This window comes from Telmatherina bonti (assembly GCF_933228915.1).
Source record: "Telmatherina bonti genome assembly, chromosome: 1".
In the NCBI taxonomy this organism is placed as follows: Eukaryota; Metazoa; Chordata; class Actinopteri; order Atheriniformes; family Telmatherinidae; genus Telmatherina; species Telmatherina bonti.
This window is the reverse complement of record NC_136619.1, coordinates 2,176,620-2,193,561: the sequence shown is the minus strand read 5'-3', so window position 1 is coordinate 2,193,561 and position 16,942 is coordinate 2,176,620. Positions and strand designations below refer to the sequence as shown.

The window sequence follows — 16,942 nt, the reverse complement described above, 5'->3', positions numbered from 1 at the left end:
AAGACCTCTTTGTGTGTTTGTTATGCCTCCTGCAGGTCAACAACATGTTCCAGCACCAGAGTATGGGAGTCCGCATCAACATACGGGTCACCAAACTGGTGCTGCTTCACGTCCGCCCAGTAAGCTGCTTCTGCTTCCACTCGGAGTAGCAACTTCATAATCTATGTTTATACATCTGTAATATAATAATGCAACTAATGGAGACAAGTTAATGGTTCAGAAAGTTCTGATTTAAGCTTCTGCTTCCTTTTTGTCCTGGTTTGTTTTTGAATGTCTAATGATATAATATTATACACGGCACTGTGGAGGAGAATGAGGATACAGAAGGTTCATTTGGTGTACATGGACCTTGTCAGGAATCTTTGAAGGTGGGTTTTCATGGAGAAAAGTCTCTGGAGAGCTTCTGTCACTGGCAGCATCGGGAGTTTGGGATTCCTCGGTATCTTGGCACCAACCACATCGCAGGTGGAAGAGATGACATCCCATCCGTGGACACAGCTGTGCTGGTCACCAGGTAGGACAATGGCATGGATTAAGTAAAGTTCTCTGGTTTCATCTTCCCTGTGGAAATAAATTGAAATCCCAGGGATCCCAGCATGGCTAAGACCTGTTTACTTGGTCCTACCCATCCTCAGATGGATGAATAACTAGTTGTTTTTACCTTGCTCACACAACAGGTTTTTACATTCCATTTTATTTATTGTTTGTTGGTTTTTGTGTCTGTTTACGGTTTTCTGTTCCAGGACAGATTTCTGTGTGCATAAAGACGAACCCTGCGATACAGTTGGTGAGTTCCACGATCGACTCTGTTTTACATCTGCTAACATCTGTTTTTTCAGTTGCACTGTGAAAGTTTTAATGAGACTTCAGCTTCAGATGAGGATGCCAAACATGTTTTTATTGAATTCAAACCACTTTCAGAACCAGGTTTAAAACCTGGAGCATTACCATATTTATTTATTTGTTTATTAGTGTGTTTGTCATTTTCAGGCATGGCTGCTTTTTCTAAACTTCTGTTGGTTTGATAAGCACAGGAAGAGTTTCATCGTCTCTTTGATTTAAACTTACATCCTGAAAGAGACAGTGGTGAGGAAAACCTCCATCAGGACCAGAACCAGAGAGGAAAACCTCCATCAGGACCAGAACCAGGAGGGAAAACCTCCATCAGGACCAGAACCAGAGAGGAAAACCTCCATCAGGACCAGAACCAGAGAGGAAAACCTCCATCAGGACCAGAACCAGGAGGGAAAACCTCCATCAGGACCAGAACCGGGAAGGAAAACCTCCATCAGGACCAGAACCAGGAGGGAAAACCTCCATCAGGACCAGAACCAGAGAGGAAAACCTCCATCAGGACCAGAACCGGGAAGGAAAACCTCCATCAGGACCAGAACCAGGAAGGAAAACCTCCATCAGGACCAGAACCAGGAGGGAAAACCTCCATCAGGACCAGAACCAGGAGGGAAAACCTCCATCAGGACCAGAACCAGAGAGGAAAACCTCCATCAGGACCAGAACCAGGAGGGAAAACCTCCATCAGGACCAGAACCAGGAAGGAAAACCTCCATCAGGACCAGAACCAGGAAGGAAAACCTCCATCAGGACCAGAACCAGGAGGGAAAACCTCCATCAGGACCAGAACCAGGAAGGAAAACCTCCATCAGGACCAGAACCAGGAGGGAAAACCTCCATCAGGACCAGAACCAGAGAGGAAAACCTCCATCAGGACCAGAACCAGGAAGGAAAACCTCCATCAGGACCAGAACCAGGAAGGAAAACCTCCATCAGGACCAGAACCAGGAAGGAAAACCTCCTTCAGGACCAGAACCAGGAGGGAAAACCTCCATCAGGACCAGAACCAGAGAGGAAAACCTCCATCAGGACCAGAACCGGGAAGGAAAACCTCCATCAGGACCAGAACCGGGAAGGAAAACCTCCATCAGGACCAGAACCAGGAGGGAAAACCTCCATCAGGACCAGAACCAGAGAGGAAAACCTCCATCAGGACCAGAACCGGGAAGGAAAACCTCCATCAGGACCAGAACCAGGAAGGAAAACCTCCATCAGGACCAGAACCAGGAAGGAAAACCTCCATCAGGACCAGAACCAGGAGGGAAAACCTCCATCAGGACCAGAACCAGAGAGGAAAACCTCCATCAGGACCAGAACCAGGAAGGAAAACCTCCATCAGGACCAGAACCAGGAAGGAAAACCTCCATCAGGACCAGAACCGGGAGGGAAAACCTCCATCAGGACCAGAACCGGGAGGGAAAACCTCCATCAGGACCAGAACCGGGAAGGAAAACCTCCATCAGGACCAGAACCAGAGAGGAAAACCTCCATCAGGACCAGAACCGGGAAGGAAAACCTCCATCAGGACCAGAACCAGGAAGGAAAACCTCCATCAGGACCAGAACCAGGAAGGAAAACCTCCATCAGGACCAGAACAAGGTGGGAAAACCTCCATCAGGACCAGAACCAGAGAGGAAAACCTCCATCAGGACCAGAACCAGGAAGGAAAACCTCCATCAGGACCAGAACCAGGAAGGAAAACCTCCATCAGGACCAGAACCAGGAAGGAAAACCTCCATCAGGACCAGAACCAGGAGGGAAAACCTCCATCAGGACCAGAACCGGGAAGGAAAACCTCCATCAGGACCAGAACCAGGAGGGAAAACCTCCATCAGGACCAGAACCAGAGAGGAAAACCTCCATCAGGACCAGAACCAGGAGGGAAAACCTCCATCAGGACCAGAACCAGAGAGGAAAACCTCCATCAGGACCAGAACCAGGAAGGAAAACCTCCATCAGGACCAGAACCAGGAAGGAAAACCTCCATCAGGACCAGAACCAGAGAGGAAAACCTCCATCAGGACCAGAACCAGGAAGGAAAACCTCCATCAGGACCAGAACCAGGAAGGAAAACCTCCATCAGGACCAGAACCAGGAGGAAATGATCTGCTCTCTGTGTTCCAGGTATCGCCTACCTGGGTGGCGTCTGCAGCGCCAAAAGGAAATGCGTGTTGGTGGAGGACAACGGACTCAATCTGGCCTTCACCATCGCTCATGAACTGGGACACAAGTAGGTTCTGGTGACATTTAAAACAACTGAAAATAAAACGTTGTTCATGTCTTGTTGAGGAAGAGAGAAAATAATGCAGGAAGGATGTTGGCAACAGGAAGCAGCTATGCTAACATGTAGCATAGCAACATGATGTGGAGAAACTTGCTAAAAGACTCTACCAGCATCGTCATCCAGACCCAACGCAGTTGAAACCCAGAACAGAACATCAGTGTCCATTTTACAGCTTCTGATCAATTTATTTTCATATAAAGCAGACTCTGCTGACTACAGAGACGTCTGTCTCATCTCTGTGGGACAGAAACTCTGGGAGACGTCTGTCTCATCATGTTGGGACAGAAACTCTGGGAGACGTCTGTCTCATCATGTTGGGACAGAAACTCTGGGAGACGTCTGTCTCATCATGTTGGGACAGAAACTCTGGGAGACGTCTGTCTCATCATGTTGGGACAGAAACTCTGGGAGACGTCTGTCTCATCATGTTGGGACAGAAACTCTGGGAGACGTCTGTCTCATCATGTTGGGACAGAAACTCTGGGAGACGTCTGTCTCATCATGTTGGGACAGAAACTCTGGGAGACGTCTGTCTCATCATGTTGGGACAGAAACTCTGGGAGACGTCTGTCTCATCTCTGTGGGACAGAAACTCTGGGAGACGTCTGTCTCATCATGTTGGGACAGAAACTCTGGAAGACGTCTGTCTCGTCATGGTGGGACAGAAACTCTGGGAGACGTCTGTCTCATCATGTTGGGACAGAAACTCTGGGAGACGTCTGTCTCGTCATGGTGGGACAGAAACTCTGGAAGACGTCTGTCTCGTCATGGTGGGACAGAAACTCTGGGAGACGTCTGTCTCATCTCTGTGGGACAGAAACTCTGGAAGACGTCTGTCTCGTCATGGTGGGACAGAAACTCTGGAAGACGTCTGTCTCGTCATGGTGGGACAGAAACTCTGGGAGACGTCTGTCTCATCTCTGTGGGACAGAAACTCTGGAAGACGTCTGTCTCGTCATGGTGGGACAGAAACTCTGGAAGACGTCTGTCTCGTCATGGTGGGACAGAAACTCTGGGAGACGTCTGTCTCATCATGTTGGGACAGAAACTCTGGGAGACGTCTGTCTCATCTCTGTGGGACAGAAACTCTGGGAGACGTCTGTCTCATCATGGTGGGACAGAATTTAGACCAGATGGAGTATCTGTGTAGTGGGACTGTACAGTTTCTTGTCTCTGACGGTGTCCACGTCTCGTCCTCAGCCTGGGAATAAGCCACGATGAAGACCACGCCAACTGCAGCAGCCATTCCCACATCATGTCAGGGGAATGGGTGAAAGGCAGGAACCCCAGCGAGCTCTTCTGGTCGTCCTGCAGCCGACATGACCTGCAGAACTTCCTCAGGTGAAAAGCAGAAAGGCTGAGTTCTGTAGAAACAAAGGGTTGGACCTGTTTGATATGATTCATTTTTACATAAAAGTTTATTCTGAATTATTCACAGCGGATGAACTTGACAGTGTTTCTGACTTTGTTCTGCATCACAGAAACAAATACAGAAAGAAATGTTCATCAGCTGACAGGCGTTACAGAGACAGGATTTAATCTCTTTTGATGGAGAAATAAAAACGCCCAAATCACCTCATTTACAAACATTGAATGGTTATTTCGGAAAAACTTGATTAAAATCTAATAATGAAGTCTTGATATGAGAGTAAGGTAAAAGACTTAAACCTGAACTTTTTGTTTTATTCATGCAAAATCAAAACTATAACCTTTTATCATTATTGATCCAATATTGCATATTAGTGTGCTACAAACACATCATCATATTGCTTTCATGCAATCGCTGGAGAATTCAACATAGGTCTGGGCGATTAACGGGTTTTAATCTCAGTACGATCTGGGTTTCCAACCATGATAAAAATAAAAGGGTGTGATTATTTTTCTCTCTGCAGTTTCCTCTCCTGCTGTCTTCAGCTGCTAATCGAGCGTCTCTGGCGTTGCAGCGCTGTGCTGTAAACTCCTCCCACAGCCGCTTTGCTTTCATTCAGACACTGTTGCCAACTTGGAGACTTTCTCGCTAAATCTGGAGACTTTCTTTGTTAAAAGCGACAAATCTAGCAGCTTTTACTGGAGTTATTAGAGACTTTTCTGGTGTTTTGGCGACTGACTTGAAGGCACATATTGTTCTGCAGTTACTGTAAGGAAGGAGCAGCGGGAGCCTCTCCCGTCCTAAAGCACTCCCAGGCGGCCAGTCTCAGTCGGCTCCGGCTGCAGGTCAATGTAGAATAACTGCAGTAGGTTGTGGAAGTTCACCTAAACATACTTTATATTGATCTATTCTGTGGACGTCAATATTTGCATTCATCAAGACAAAGCTTCATTTTATTGAAGACATTAAAAGACAGTTTAATGTTAAATAAATAATGTTAAAGACAATGGATATTTGTTTTAAATAATCGAGATCCCTATTTCAGTAAAAATAATCATGATTATTATTTTTACCATAATCGGGCAGCCCTAATTCAACAAGGTCTCCTTCTCTGTAAGTTTACCTGCAGATTTACAGCTGCTCCACAAGACAAAAAGTAAAGTCTATTTCATGCAAATGTTAAGGATGTCTGTCTCCTGAAACGTCTTCTGTCTCCACCTCTAGTCTGTCTCCTGAAACGTCTTCTGTCTCCACCTCTAGTCTGTCTCCTGAAACGTCTTCTGTCTCCACCTCTAGTCTGTCTCCTGAAACGTCTTCTGTCTCCACCTCTAGTCTGTCTCCTGAAACGTCTTCTGTCTCCACCTCTAGTCTGTCTCCTGAAACGTCTTCTGTCTCCACCTCTAGTCTGTCTCCTGAAACGTCTTCTGTCTCCACCTCTAGTCTGTCTCCTGAAACGTCTGTCTCCACCTCTAGTCTGTCTCCTGAAACGTCTTCTGTCTCCAACTCTAGTCTGTCTCCTGAAACGTCTTCTGTCTCCACCTCTAGTCTGTCTCCTGAAACGTCTGTCTCCACCTCTGGCCCGTCTGTCTCCTGAAACGTCTTCTGTCTCCACCTCTAGTCTGTCTCCTGAAACGTCTTCTGTCTCCACCTCTAGTCTGTCTCCTGAAACGTCTTCTGTCTCCACCTCTAGTCTGTCTCCACCTCTGGTCCGTCTGTCTCCTGAAACGTCTTCTGTCTCCACCTCTAGTCTGTCTCCTGAAACGTCTTCTATCTCCACCTCTGGCCCGTCTGTCTCCTGAAATGTCTTCTATCTCCACCTCTAGTCTGTCTCCTGAAACGTCTTCTGTCTCCACCTCTAGTCTGTCTCCACCTCTGGTCCGTCTGTCTCCTGAAACGTCTTCTGTCTCCACCTCTAGTCTGTCTCCTGAAACGTCTTCTGTCTCCACCTCTAGTCTGTCTCCTGAAACGTCTTCTGTCTCCACCTCTAGTCTGTCTCCTGAAACGTCTTCTGTCTCCACCTCTAGTCTGTCTCCTGAAACGTCTTCTGTCTCCACCTCTAGTCTGTCTCCTGAAACGTCTGTCTCCACCTCTGGCCCGTCTGTCTCCTGAAACGTCTGTCTCCACCTCTGGCCCGTCTGTCTCCTGAAACGTCTTCTGTCTCCACCTCTAGTCTGTCTCCTGAAACGTCTTCTGTCTCCACCTCTGGCCCGTCTGTCTCCTGAAATGTCTTCTATCTCCACCTCTGGCCCGTCTGTCTCCTGAAATGTCTTTTATCTCCACCTCTGGCCCGTCTGTTTCCTGAAACGTCTTCTGTCTCCACCTCTAGTCTGTCTCCTGAAACGTCTTCTGTCTCCACCTCTAGTCTGTCTCCTGAAACGTCTTCTGTCTCCACCTCTAGTCTGTCTCCTGAAACGTCTTCTGTCTCCACCTCTAGTCTGTCTCCTGAAACGTCTTCTGTCTCCACCTCTAGTTTGTCTCCTGAAACGTCTTCTGTCTCCACCTCTAGTCTGTCTCCTGAAACGTCTGTCTCCACCTCTGGTCCGTCTGTCTCCTGAAACGTCTGTCTCCACCTCTGGTCCGTCTGTCTCCTGAAACGTCTGTCTCCACCTCTGGCCCGTCTGTTTCCTGAAACGTCTTCTGTCTCCACCTCTAGTCTGTCTCCTGAAACATCTTCTGTCTCCACCTCTAATCTGTCTCCTGAAACGTCTTCTGTCTCCACCTCTAGTCTGTCTCCTGAAACGTCTTCTGTCTCCACCTCTAGTCTGTCTCCTGAAACGTCTTCTGTCTCCACCTCTAGTCTGTCTCCTGAAACGTCTTCTGTCTCCACCTCTAGTCTGTCTCCTGAAACGTCTTCTGTCTCCACCTCTAGTCTGTCTCCTGAAACGTCTTCTGTCTCCACTTCTGGCCCGTCTGTCTCCTGAAACGTATTCTGTCTCCACTTCTGGCCCGTCTGTCTCCTGAAACGTATTCTGTCTCCACCTCTGGCCCGTCTGTCTCCTGAAATGTCTTCTATCTCCACCTCTGGCCCGTCTGTCTCCTGAAACGTATTCTGTCTCCACTTCTGGCCCGTCTGTCTCCTGAAACGTATTCTGTCTCCACCTCTGGCCCGTCTGTCTCCTGAAATGTCTTCTATCTCCACCTCTGGCCCGTCTGTCTCCTGAAATGTCTTCTATCTCCACCTCTGGCCCGTCTGTCTCCTGAAACGTATTCTGTCTCCACTTCTGGCCCGTCTGTCTCCTGAAAGGTCTGTCTCCACCTCTGGCCCGTCTGTCTCCTGAAACGTATTCTGTCTCCACCTCTGGCCCGTCTGTCTCCTGAAATGTCTTCTATCTCCACCTCTGGCCCGTCTGTCTCCACCTCTGGCCCGTCTGTCTCCATCTCTCGCCCGTCTGTCTCCTGAAATGTCTTCTATCTCCACCTCTGGCCCGTCTGTCTCCATCTCTGGCCCGTCTGTCTCCTGAAATGTCTTCTATCTCCACCTCTGGCCCGTCTGTCTCCTGAAACGTATTCTGTCTCCACCTCTGGCCCGTCTGTCTCCTGAAATGTCTTCTATCTCCACCTCTGGCCCGTTTGTCTCCTGAAATGTCTGTCTCCACCTCTGGCCCGTTTGTCTCCTGAAATGTCTTCTGTTATTGAGGTATACCAATAGCAGTCTCTGCAGGACTTTCATGGTGTGAGATGTTGATCCAACTGGTCTGTAATCATTTGTTTCAGATGGTTGGAACACTCCTCCATAGCTGTTAAATGAGATGAGATGCTCAAGAAGGTTTAAAAAAGGTTCAGGGAATCCTTTATGTACTCATGCTTCTTTAGCGTATTATCTTTAACGTTAATCCGTGATCCAATGTCTGAGTGACAGTGGGTGTCAGTGGGTGTCACTTAATTTGCTGTGTCCTCAGACACCTCGGGGCACCACCCAGCCCTAAATCTTTTATACGGTCAGGCAGGGAATACCATAATATGACCATGATATTTGTCTAATAACAGATAACCATCAGCCTCAGAATACGCTTACTTGAGTAAATTCTCGTCAGAGGGAATAAATCACTTCTCAAAGATCAATCACGCTACCACGACTTCTTAAAATACAACACACTTCATTAAAACCACAGCAGTTAAAATCATTAGGCACAAATGAAATTAAGCATATAAACCAGAAATAGTGGGCAGCAAGCATCAAATAATGAATTAGCCAAGATGAGAGAGAGAGAGAGAGAGAGAGAGAGTATGAAAAGCTCGAGCCGAGCCAACAGCAAAAATGTAAAATAGTATTTTCCAAAGTAAAGTTATGTAAGAAGTTACCTGCTTGAACAACTAGGAAAGTTGGAAAGATGGTTAGTCAAATGAAATTAACTAACCTTACATCAGGGTAGGGTATCAGGGGGATACTGCGTGAGATGGATTTAAAAAGGCAGCTTCTGCTTACTAAGACACCAGCTTGTGAATCGAGTCAGAAGAATGATGGATCAGCCTTACTACAGCGCACGGTGGTCGGGAACCTTATCCAGTTGGAGTCAGTAGACAAGAACCCTGTGATAATCGTCCAAAGGGGACCTCCACAGAAGTCAGGAGCCCAGCTGGAACCGCCTGGTTTGTTGTCTGAAGCTGTAACCAACTCCGATAAGAATACAAAGGTCGCGGGTGCCGGCAAAGTCCTGGGATCGTTGGAAAAAGTAACGTGGGGGTCGTCTGTACGTTATAGATCACAGTCTTGGGGAGGCCGGAGTGCGACTTGATGTCCTAGAAGCATGATGATTGGATGAGTTTTCTGGTGTTGAGAGTTGAGCAAGTGGACTTACTGTAATAAAAAAAACAAAAAAAAAACAAAACACAAACATGGCGCCGGACGAACAAAAACAAGACTAAAAGCAAGGGAGGCATCCTGAGTTGATGCCTGAGCCACGTCAACTGGCTACTCTTGATGCGGAGTAGCAGCGGCTCTACTCTGATCTCCTCCCGGATGACCGAGCTCCTCACCCTATCTCTAAGGGAGAGCCCGGCCACCCTGCGGAGGAAACTCATTTCAGCCGCCTGTATACGAGATCTCCTTCTTTCGACAACGACCGACAGCTCATGACCATAGGTGAGGGTAGGAACATAGATCGACTGGTAAATCGATATATATATATATATATATATATATATATATATATATATATATATATATATATATGTATATGAAACACACACACACATACGTACATATGTATGTACATATGTATGTATGTACATCTCTCTGGATGTTCAGCACCCCTAAACCTCTGATCCTATAATCGCCCCTGCTTCCCACTACCATTTTTGTGTGCGCCCAACACCCTGAAGTACCTGCTGTTTTCCCGCCTCCCAGATAATCCAAAGAAGAAGAGGACAAAAAGACGACACTTCAGGTCTGGATTTCAGGTTAATATCAAACAAGCTACATGGATGGCCGGTGGCTACAGTTATCCGGACTGGAGCTACAGGTGGTTGCGCCCGGTCCCTCTCCAGCCTGGGGTGTTTGGAAACACTTCCTTGCCCCTGCCTCACTATGATCTGGATCAGCAGTATTGCAACCCAGCCACCTAGTCACTAGGATCATCAACGACCCCTTTGCCTACATCGAGGGACCACCCAACTTGCCGATACAACTTGAAGTCCCATGACTGCAGAAGGTGGTTGAGGCTGACCCCACTGTGCGAAGCTGACATGGCCATGGCGACGTCACCACCACGTATTGGTCTTCTGAATGCTCACTCTGTAGCAAATCTTTCTCTCTAAACAAGTGGTTCCCCAGAGAGAACCTGGGTTCTATGTCTTTGACAGAGACGTGGCAGAGAGATGGAGAGTGTACCAACCCCCAAGGCCGAATTAACCCCCAAATCAGATAAGGACTCAGGACTTTCGACTTCAAAAGGAAGTCCATCCACACATCTCCAAAACAGAGCTCAATGAAAGCCTTAAAAATCAGATCCATCTTAATCCGGGTAGACAGACCTCCACTTTAAACCAGGAACCCTGCTGGTTTTATCTTGTTCCTGGTAGGAACAGGAACAAGACAGACTGTGGCACCCTTTTGAAGTTGGACCCTGGTAAGAGCCTGTTGTCCATCACCCCAGGAGGTCCCTTTGTATCCACAGCACACAGAGACCAGATTCCAGAGCAGAACCTTTAAGTTCTGAATTCTAAACTGTATAAAATACTGGATGTATCCTCAGCACACCTGGATGAATGGACTCTTCTTCCTTTCTAAATTAAGACTTTAACCGTTTTTCAGATGTGAAATCCACAGAAGTTAGCAAGTTAGTTAATTTCTGATTCCTTGGATGGAGCAATGGCGCCATCTAGCAGACACCCTCGAACATGTTGAGATATGCATTTCAGTCTGATTAAATACACCGTGATTAACATTATATGCTGTTGTTATTAACGACCCACCAGGTCCGTGGAAAGTGAAAATCATCGATGAAATGTATTTGAAATGTCTGGTACCTGTTAACAAACCTTTTCCCCTTTTGACAGCAGCAAAACTGTTTTAAGGTTCATGTTTATAAGGATCATTCATACTTCTTCTCATCTATAAATGGATTTTATAGACATGTTTTGAGGTTGGAAAAATGTTAAGTTTAATTCCCCAAGAACTTAGTATTTTGACCAAACCTTCAGACCCCATGTCCTGATCCCTGCGCTCTGATTGGATAATCTAAAGTCCGCCCCAGAGCGGCGGCAAATTTAACTGCGGGTCTTCCCGGAACTCGTCTCTCTTTTGTCCTCTCATCTTCCTTTTTGTCTTTTTTTCTGCTCTTGTTTTTTCCTCTCTCATTTTATTTTGTTTCTCTCTTGTTTTTTTCTTTTCGTTTTCGTTTGATGTTTGCTTTAGTCGTGTTTTTGTCCGTCTGGCGTCATGTTCGTTTTTATTAAGTAAGCTCGCTCGACTGCTTAACACCAGAAAACTCATCCAATTCTGGCTGAACAATTTTTGCTTCTGACACACCATCGAAGGTGCTCTCCCGGCCCACAAAGACTGTGACCAGTAACGTACGGACGACCCAAACATGACTACTCCAGGACTCTGCCGGCACCCGTGACGCGTGGACTCTAATCGGAGTTGGGTCCAGCTTCAGACGTCGAACCAGGCGGTTCCAGGCGAGCTCCTGACTTCTGCGGAGGTCCCCTTTGGACAAGTATCAGGATGACCACTGAATCCTTGCCCACTGGACCCAAGGTTTGGGTTCTCGACCACCAAGGTACCAAGGCACCAAGGCCGACCCATTATTCCACTGACTCCGATCCAGCTGGTGTCTTAGCAGAAGCTGCCCCTTTTTAAATCCATTCCCCCGGTATCCGCCTGATAGTCTACCCTGACATAGTTAGTTAACTTCATTAGACTTGCCATCTTTCCAACCTTCCTAGTTGTGTAAGTTATGTAAGCTGCTAACATAACTTTACCTTTAATAGTTTTATTGTACATGCTTGTTGTTGGCTCGGCTCGAGCTTCCATACTCTCTCTCTTGCTAGCTCTCTCTCCCTTTCTGTCATCTTGGCTAATTCAGTATTTGATGCTTGCTGACGCTATTTCTGATTTACATTATTAATTTCATCTGTGCCTGATGATTTTAACCGGTGTGGATTTAATAAAGTGTGTTATATTTTAAGAAGTCGTGGTAGCGTGATCGATCTTTAAGGAAGTGATTTGTTCCCTCAGACGAGAACTTATAGTAAGCATATTTTGAGACTGATGGTTATCTGTTATTAGACAAATATTATTGTCATATTACGGTATTCCATGCCTGACCGTATAACAAATTTAGGACTGGGTGGTGCCCCGAGATCGTCCGCTTGTCTAAAGACACAGCGAATTAATTAAAACACCCACTGTCGCTCCGACATTGGATCACAGGTTAACGTTAATGATAATCCGCTACAGAGTTTATCCATTTGAATGAGCCGTGCCCTGCTGGATGCTCAGCTCTTGGTTTGCCCCGCCCACGTTGCCCTGGAGATGGTCTGATTGCGGTGTATCGGGACTGATACTCATGCAGAATGATAGATATGGACCACTTCTCCTCGTTTCAGTCAAAAATGATCAAAATTAGTTCCTCCAACACATTTTACTGTTCTGATTTATTGCCCCCCTGGCCCCACTGGTTTTCATACATTATTTATAAAAAGATAAAATATCTTTTATCTGCTTTAACTGGATAAACTTGTGATTCTTGGGGATTTTAACCTCAACGTTGATGATGATTCTTCCAGCCCAGCAGCGGAACTTTTATCAATGACTGACTCTTTTCATTTTAAACATGTATCAGGCCCCACCCACAGGAAGGATCACATCCTGGACCTCATGTTCTCACATGGTCTACATATTAAAATGTTTGTGTGGAGGATGTTCATCTGAGAGATAATCATTGTGTGTTTTTTGGTCTTAATATTCCCCTGGAGCCCAGGCCTGCTCCTTCCAGTGCAGAAAGGAAGATCATTACAGAAAGCACTGTAGAGAGTTTCTGTGCCTTGTTCAATCCCTGTGTTCTTAACCATTGTGCTGATGTTGAGGACTTGTTTTAATTCTCATTGTGGTTCCATTGTAGACCAACTTGCTCCTATAAAATCGAATAATGTCACCAGGAGACTATGTCCCTGGATTGACGAAAATATTCATAATATGAGAAAGCTATGTCGAAAAACTGAGCATCTCTGGAAATCCACTAAGCTAAAGGTTAACAGAATACATCTTAGGGAGTCGATGTCCTTCTTAAATGAAGCAGGTAAGGAGGTATGAGCCAAATATTTCTCTCGGCTGATAGCATTTAACAAGAGAAACCCTAAAGTGCTTTTTGACATCATAAATTCTATTGTGTCCCCAACCCCTCCAGCTGTCCCTGTGTCTTGGGATACTGACAGTCAAGAAATTTTGGACTTTTTCATCAATTAGATCAAGAATTTATATGCCCAAATCCACCTTTCTGTGTAATCCAGCCCATGTTGAACCTCCATATCAAACTTGGTCCTCTTTTCATTCTGTGTCATTTGAAGACATCTCAGCGCTGGTGGCTACAATGAAACCCTCCAGTTCTGTGGATGTACTTGCTTTTAAGCTTTTTCTCAATGGCTTTGACACAATTAGGCTTTGGGTGATCAAAAGGTTTAACTTGTTGCTCTCCTCTGGCGTATTTCTTCATTTAAGCTCACCATTGTGGAGCCAAGACTCAAGAAAGCTAACTTAGACCAGAGTTAAATTGTTTGGGGTTTTTTTTTGTTGTTTTTTTTTTGGGGGGGGTTTTTTTTTTTCTTTTTTCTTTTTCTTTTTTTTGTCTTGTCCAGCATTTAGGCAGCAGAATGATGGTCTGGATGTTCTGCTTAGCAAAATTTCTTTGCCAAGGGAAGCTTTATAGATATAATGATCCCCTTGACTTTCTGAATTTTTATTTTATTTCTATATTTATTTTGTATTATTGTTTGAATCGTAGAGCTTGTACTGCTGGACCGGAGAGGACAGACGGAAGACAGAAAGCGAAAGGAGAAAAAACACCTCATAAGAAAAGTGAAAGAGATAAAGGGAGAGGAAAAAAAAACAACTAAAAAATAACCCAAAAACAAAAAGGAAAAAACAACCTACAGATGTATACATATACACACGTATACATACACATACATATACACACATATGTATACACACATATATACATATGCACACACACACACATACAAACATATACACACTCGCCAGTATTAACACATACACACACAAGCCAACTTTAGATCATAGTAACTAAACTATGAATCTAAAAAGTTAAATATAAATGAGAAACAAACAAATGAGAAAACCAGCTGCTGTTAGTGAATAAAACTGCAGACGACTCGGTGACTGTGTCACATGCAGAACATGCAGAGTGGAACGTGTTCAGAGAAGATCATGCCAGTGTGACCCCTCCCACACAAAGGCAAGAGGCACACCAGTAGTACCCCCGAGACCCGGGCCATCGGCAGCCACCCCCAGGCACAGACCCCAACCGTCCCACCCTGGAGCCAGCCATGCACCGACCCAGGAGGCGGCAGAGGGGGGTCCGTTTCGTAAATATCACTCTACAGAAACTGCATGAAAGTGTCTAGTGACATTATGTCTGCTGATTCAGAAAAATGTACAGTATTGGTTCTGCTGGATCTGTCTTCAAGGGTCAGAGCCAGGAAAGCAATCCAAATAACCCTCTGGGCAGCTGTGTGAGTCGGCGCCGGGGAAAGGGACGAGGAAAAAGGTGCAGATAGTTATGAGGTCCAACAATGAGTGACTGGGAATCTGGTGCTTATAAGGCTGGTGAACTAAACAGATGACAGGTGGGAATGATTAGTAATCAGGTGAACTGCTACGTGGGTAATTGATTCCAGTGGGTGTGATCGTGACAGAGCCTGGTGCAGGTGTAACACACTGGGCAAGAAACTACAATCTACAAATGTAAATATCAAGTCACTGAGAGAAAATCTCATGGGTACCTTGAGATCACCGCAGACTTTTTGCTTATCGGAGAGCGTAGCCTTTATATTTTACATATACACTTAACTCGGAACAGAACAGGGGCTCTGCAAAGCAGGATGGGAAATATGCAAATGAGCCGCTTGAAGAGCCAATCACAGCAGCTGCTAGAGAACCTTGTAGGGAAAAGTGAAACCCAAACAGAATCTTATTCAGCAGAAAAGTGTCCAGCGGAGTTAAAGAAGGGAAACAAACCAGAAATGTTCTTGTGACACTGCAGTCTTGTCAAATGCTACAATTATGTAGAAGTGTCAGGAAGCGCAGTAGAGACCTGCTGCATGGCTTTTCCAGGAAAGCCTTCATAGATCCATCTTTACATGAGAACACTTGATGAGGTGTTGATTCTGGGAACTTCATCCAGCAGTTTTAGTGTTAAGTGTCTTGGTGGCACCTGAAGATGATCAGGTTGGACGCCTTGCATGCCTCGGATGCCTCGGATGTGGACATATCACCAACATGGAAGTCAATAAAACTTTGTGTTCTGACAGCTGCAACATCACTGGAGAACTTTTCCTGCAACAGCGATGCGATTCGGTGGACATCTCTGGACCTTTTATCAAGCTGTTCCACCAGGATGTCTAAACATGAAAAGAAAAATCAGCTCTGAGACTTTCTTTGAGATCCTGTGCATCTTCATCCACTGCTTGCTGCAGTGGAAACTTTTCTTTTCCTGCTTCTCACATCACCTTTCTAAGCAGGAAAACGGTTTTTAATGCTTTTATCCAACGTAAAGGCCTTTCACACTGTTACACCCTTCTCAGAGGGGCTATGGCAGGTGGGGGCACCCGTCCCCTCTGCACACATCCCAGCCCCGCTACAGCTGGGTGGTCCAGGTCTGGTCCTCAAGGGCCACAATCTTGCATGTTTTCAACATTGTCCTGCTCCAACCCACCTGAACTCAGACTAATACTCAATGTACAGAACTTCATAGTGCCTTCATTCTGCTTTCAACGGACTGCTGTGCTTTTCCAGGGATAGTACGATTCCTTTGTGTGAACACCAACAACACTCTGATGCGGACCAAAGAAGTGGATTCTGGCGTTTAGCTTGCTGGGTTGTAAAACCGTCCTCCAGGGTCTGATCTGTGGGTTGTACGTAGAGGGCCTGCCGCTGGCCCGGTGCAGTGAAGGTCTCCACAAGCTGCAGGAAAATGTCCACAACTGGAAAGCCGATTCATGCACTCCTAAGCTTCCCGCTACCTGTCCCTACTGCCTGTGGCTGTCTTCCCCACTGGCAGCCCTAAACAGCATGCAAACTGCACCCACCCAACCCACCCACGAGTCTCTGACTTGAAAATATCCACCTGTCAATTAAACACAACACTGATTATTTAGTGTGTATTAATGGTTAGAATGTCCATGTGTAGTTTCTTTTTGTAAATTTAACAACGTAGCAACAAACCGCTGCAACATTTCCGGTAGAATAAAGTGATGACAGGAGGAGGGAGGGTTGTTGTTACACATCAGTCTCACAGAGAATCATGTCATCTCCCCCTTTAACAGCACTGTAAGTCTGCATCTCTCACTTATTAAAGGTTTAAGGTCATGTCGCTGGTGACTGAACACCGCTGCTGGTGGAGGTTTGGATAATAGCGTAAAAATTTCCGGTATCTTCCCGCCTCCTGTTCAAGCTCCCTCTTTTTTCATGTTTTTTCCTTCATTGCCAGTATCAGCACCGTGTCCTGTTCTCTGCAAGCATTTTAATGAGTTTCTGAAAATAAAACTTACTGCTGAAATTTTGATCGATCATGCCAACTGATGAGCACAAGTTTTGTGGGCGGTGCCAATTTCTTCAGGCCAATCAGCTGCACCAATATTTCATTGTGATTCTTTTTACTTTTTTCCTTCAGTCAGGCCCTTAGAGGCCACGGACGGCCCGTCTGGGCCTGCAGGTGTAATCACTACTCTTCTTCCTGACTCTACTCAGTCCT

The 16,942-nt window shown here is 45.9% G+C and overlaps 1 protein-coding gene across 1 annotated transcript in view; it reads left to right on the top strand.

The window, feature by feature from the left end:
- adamts17 (ADAM metallopeptidase with thrombospondin type 1 motif, 17) overlaps positions 1-16,942 on the top strand; it is a gene marked incomplete at its 5' end in the record, with an annotated part of 191,996 nt that overhangs the window by 132,533 nt on the left and 42,521 nt on the right. Inside the window, 5 exons of the mRNA XM_079243203.1 lie at positions 36-119; positions 357-514; positions 744-787; positions 2,977-3,082; positions 4,337-4,477. Coding sequence (XP_079099329.1) covers positions 36-119; positions 357-514; positions 744-787; positions 2,977-3,082; positions 4,337-4,477 — 533 coding nt within the window. The remainder of the gene's footprint in view (positions 1-35; positions 120-356; positions 515-743; positions 788-2,976; positions 3,083-4,336; positions 4,478-16,942) is intronic.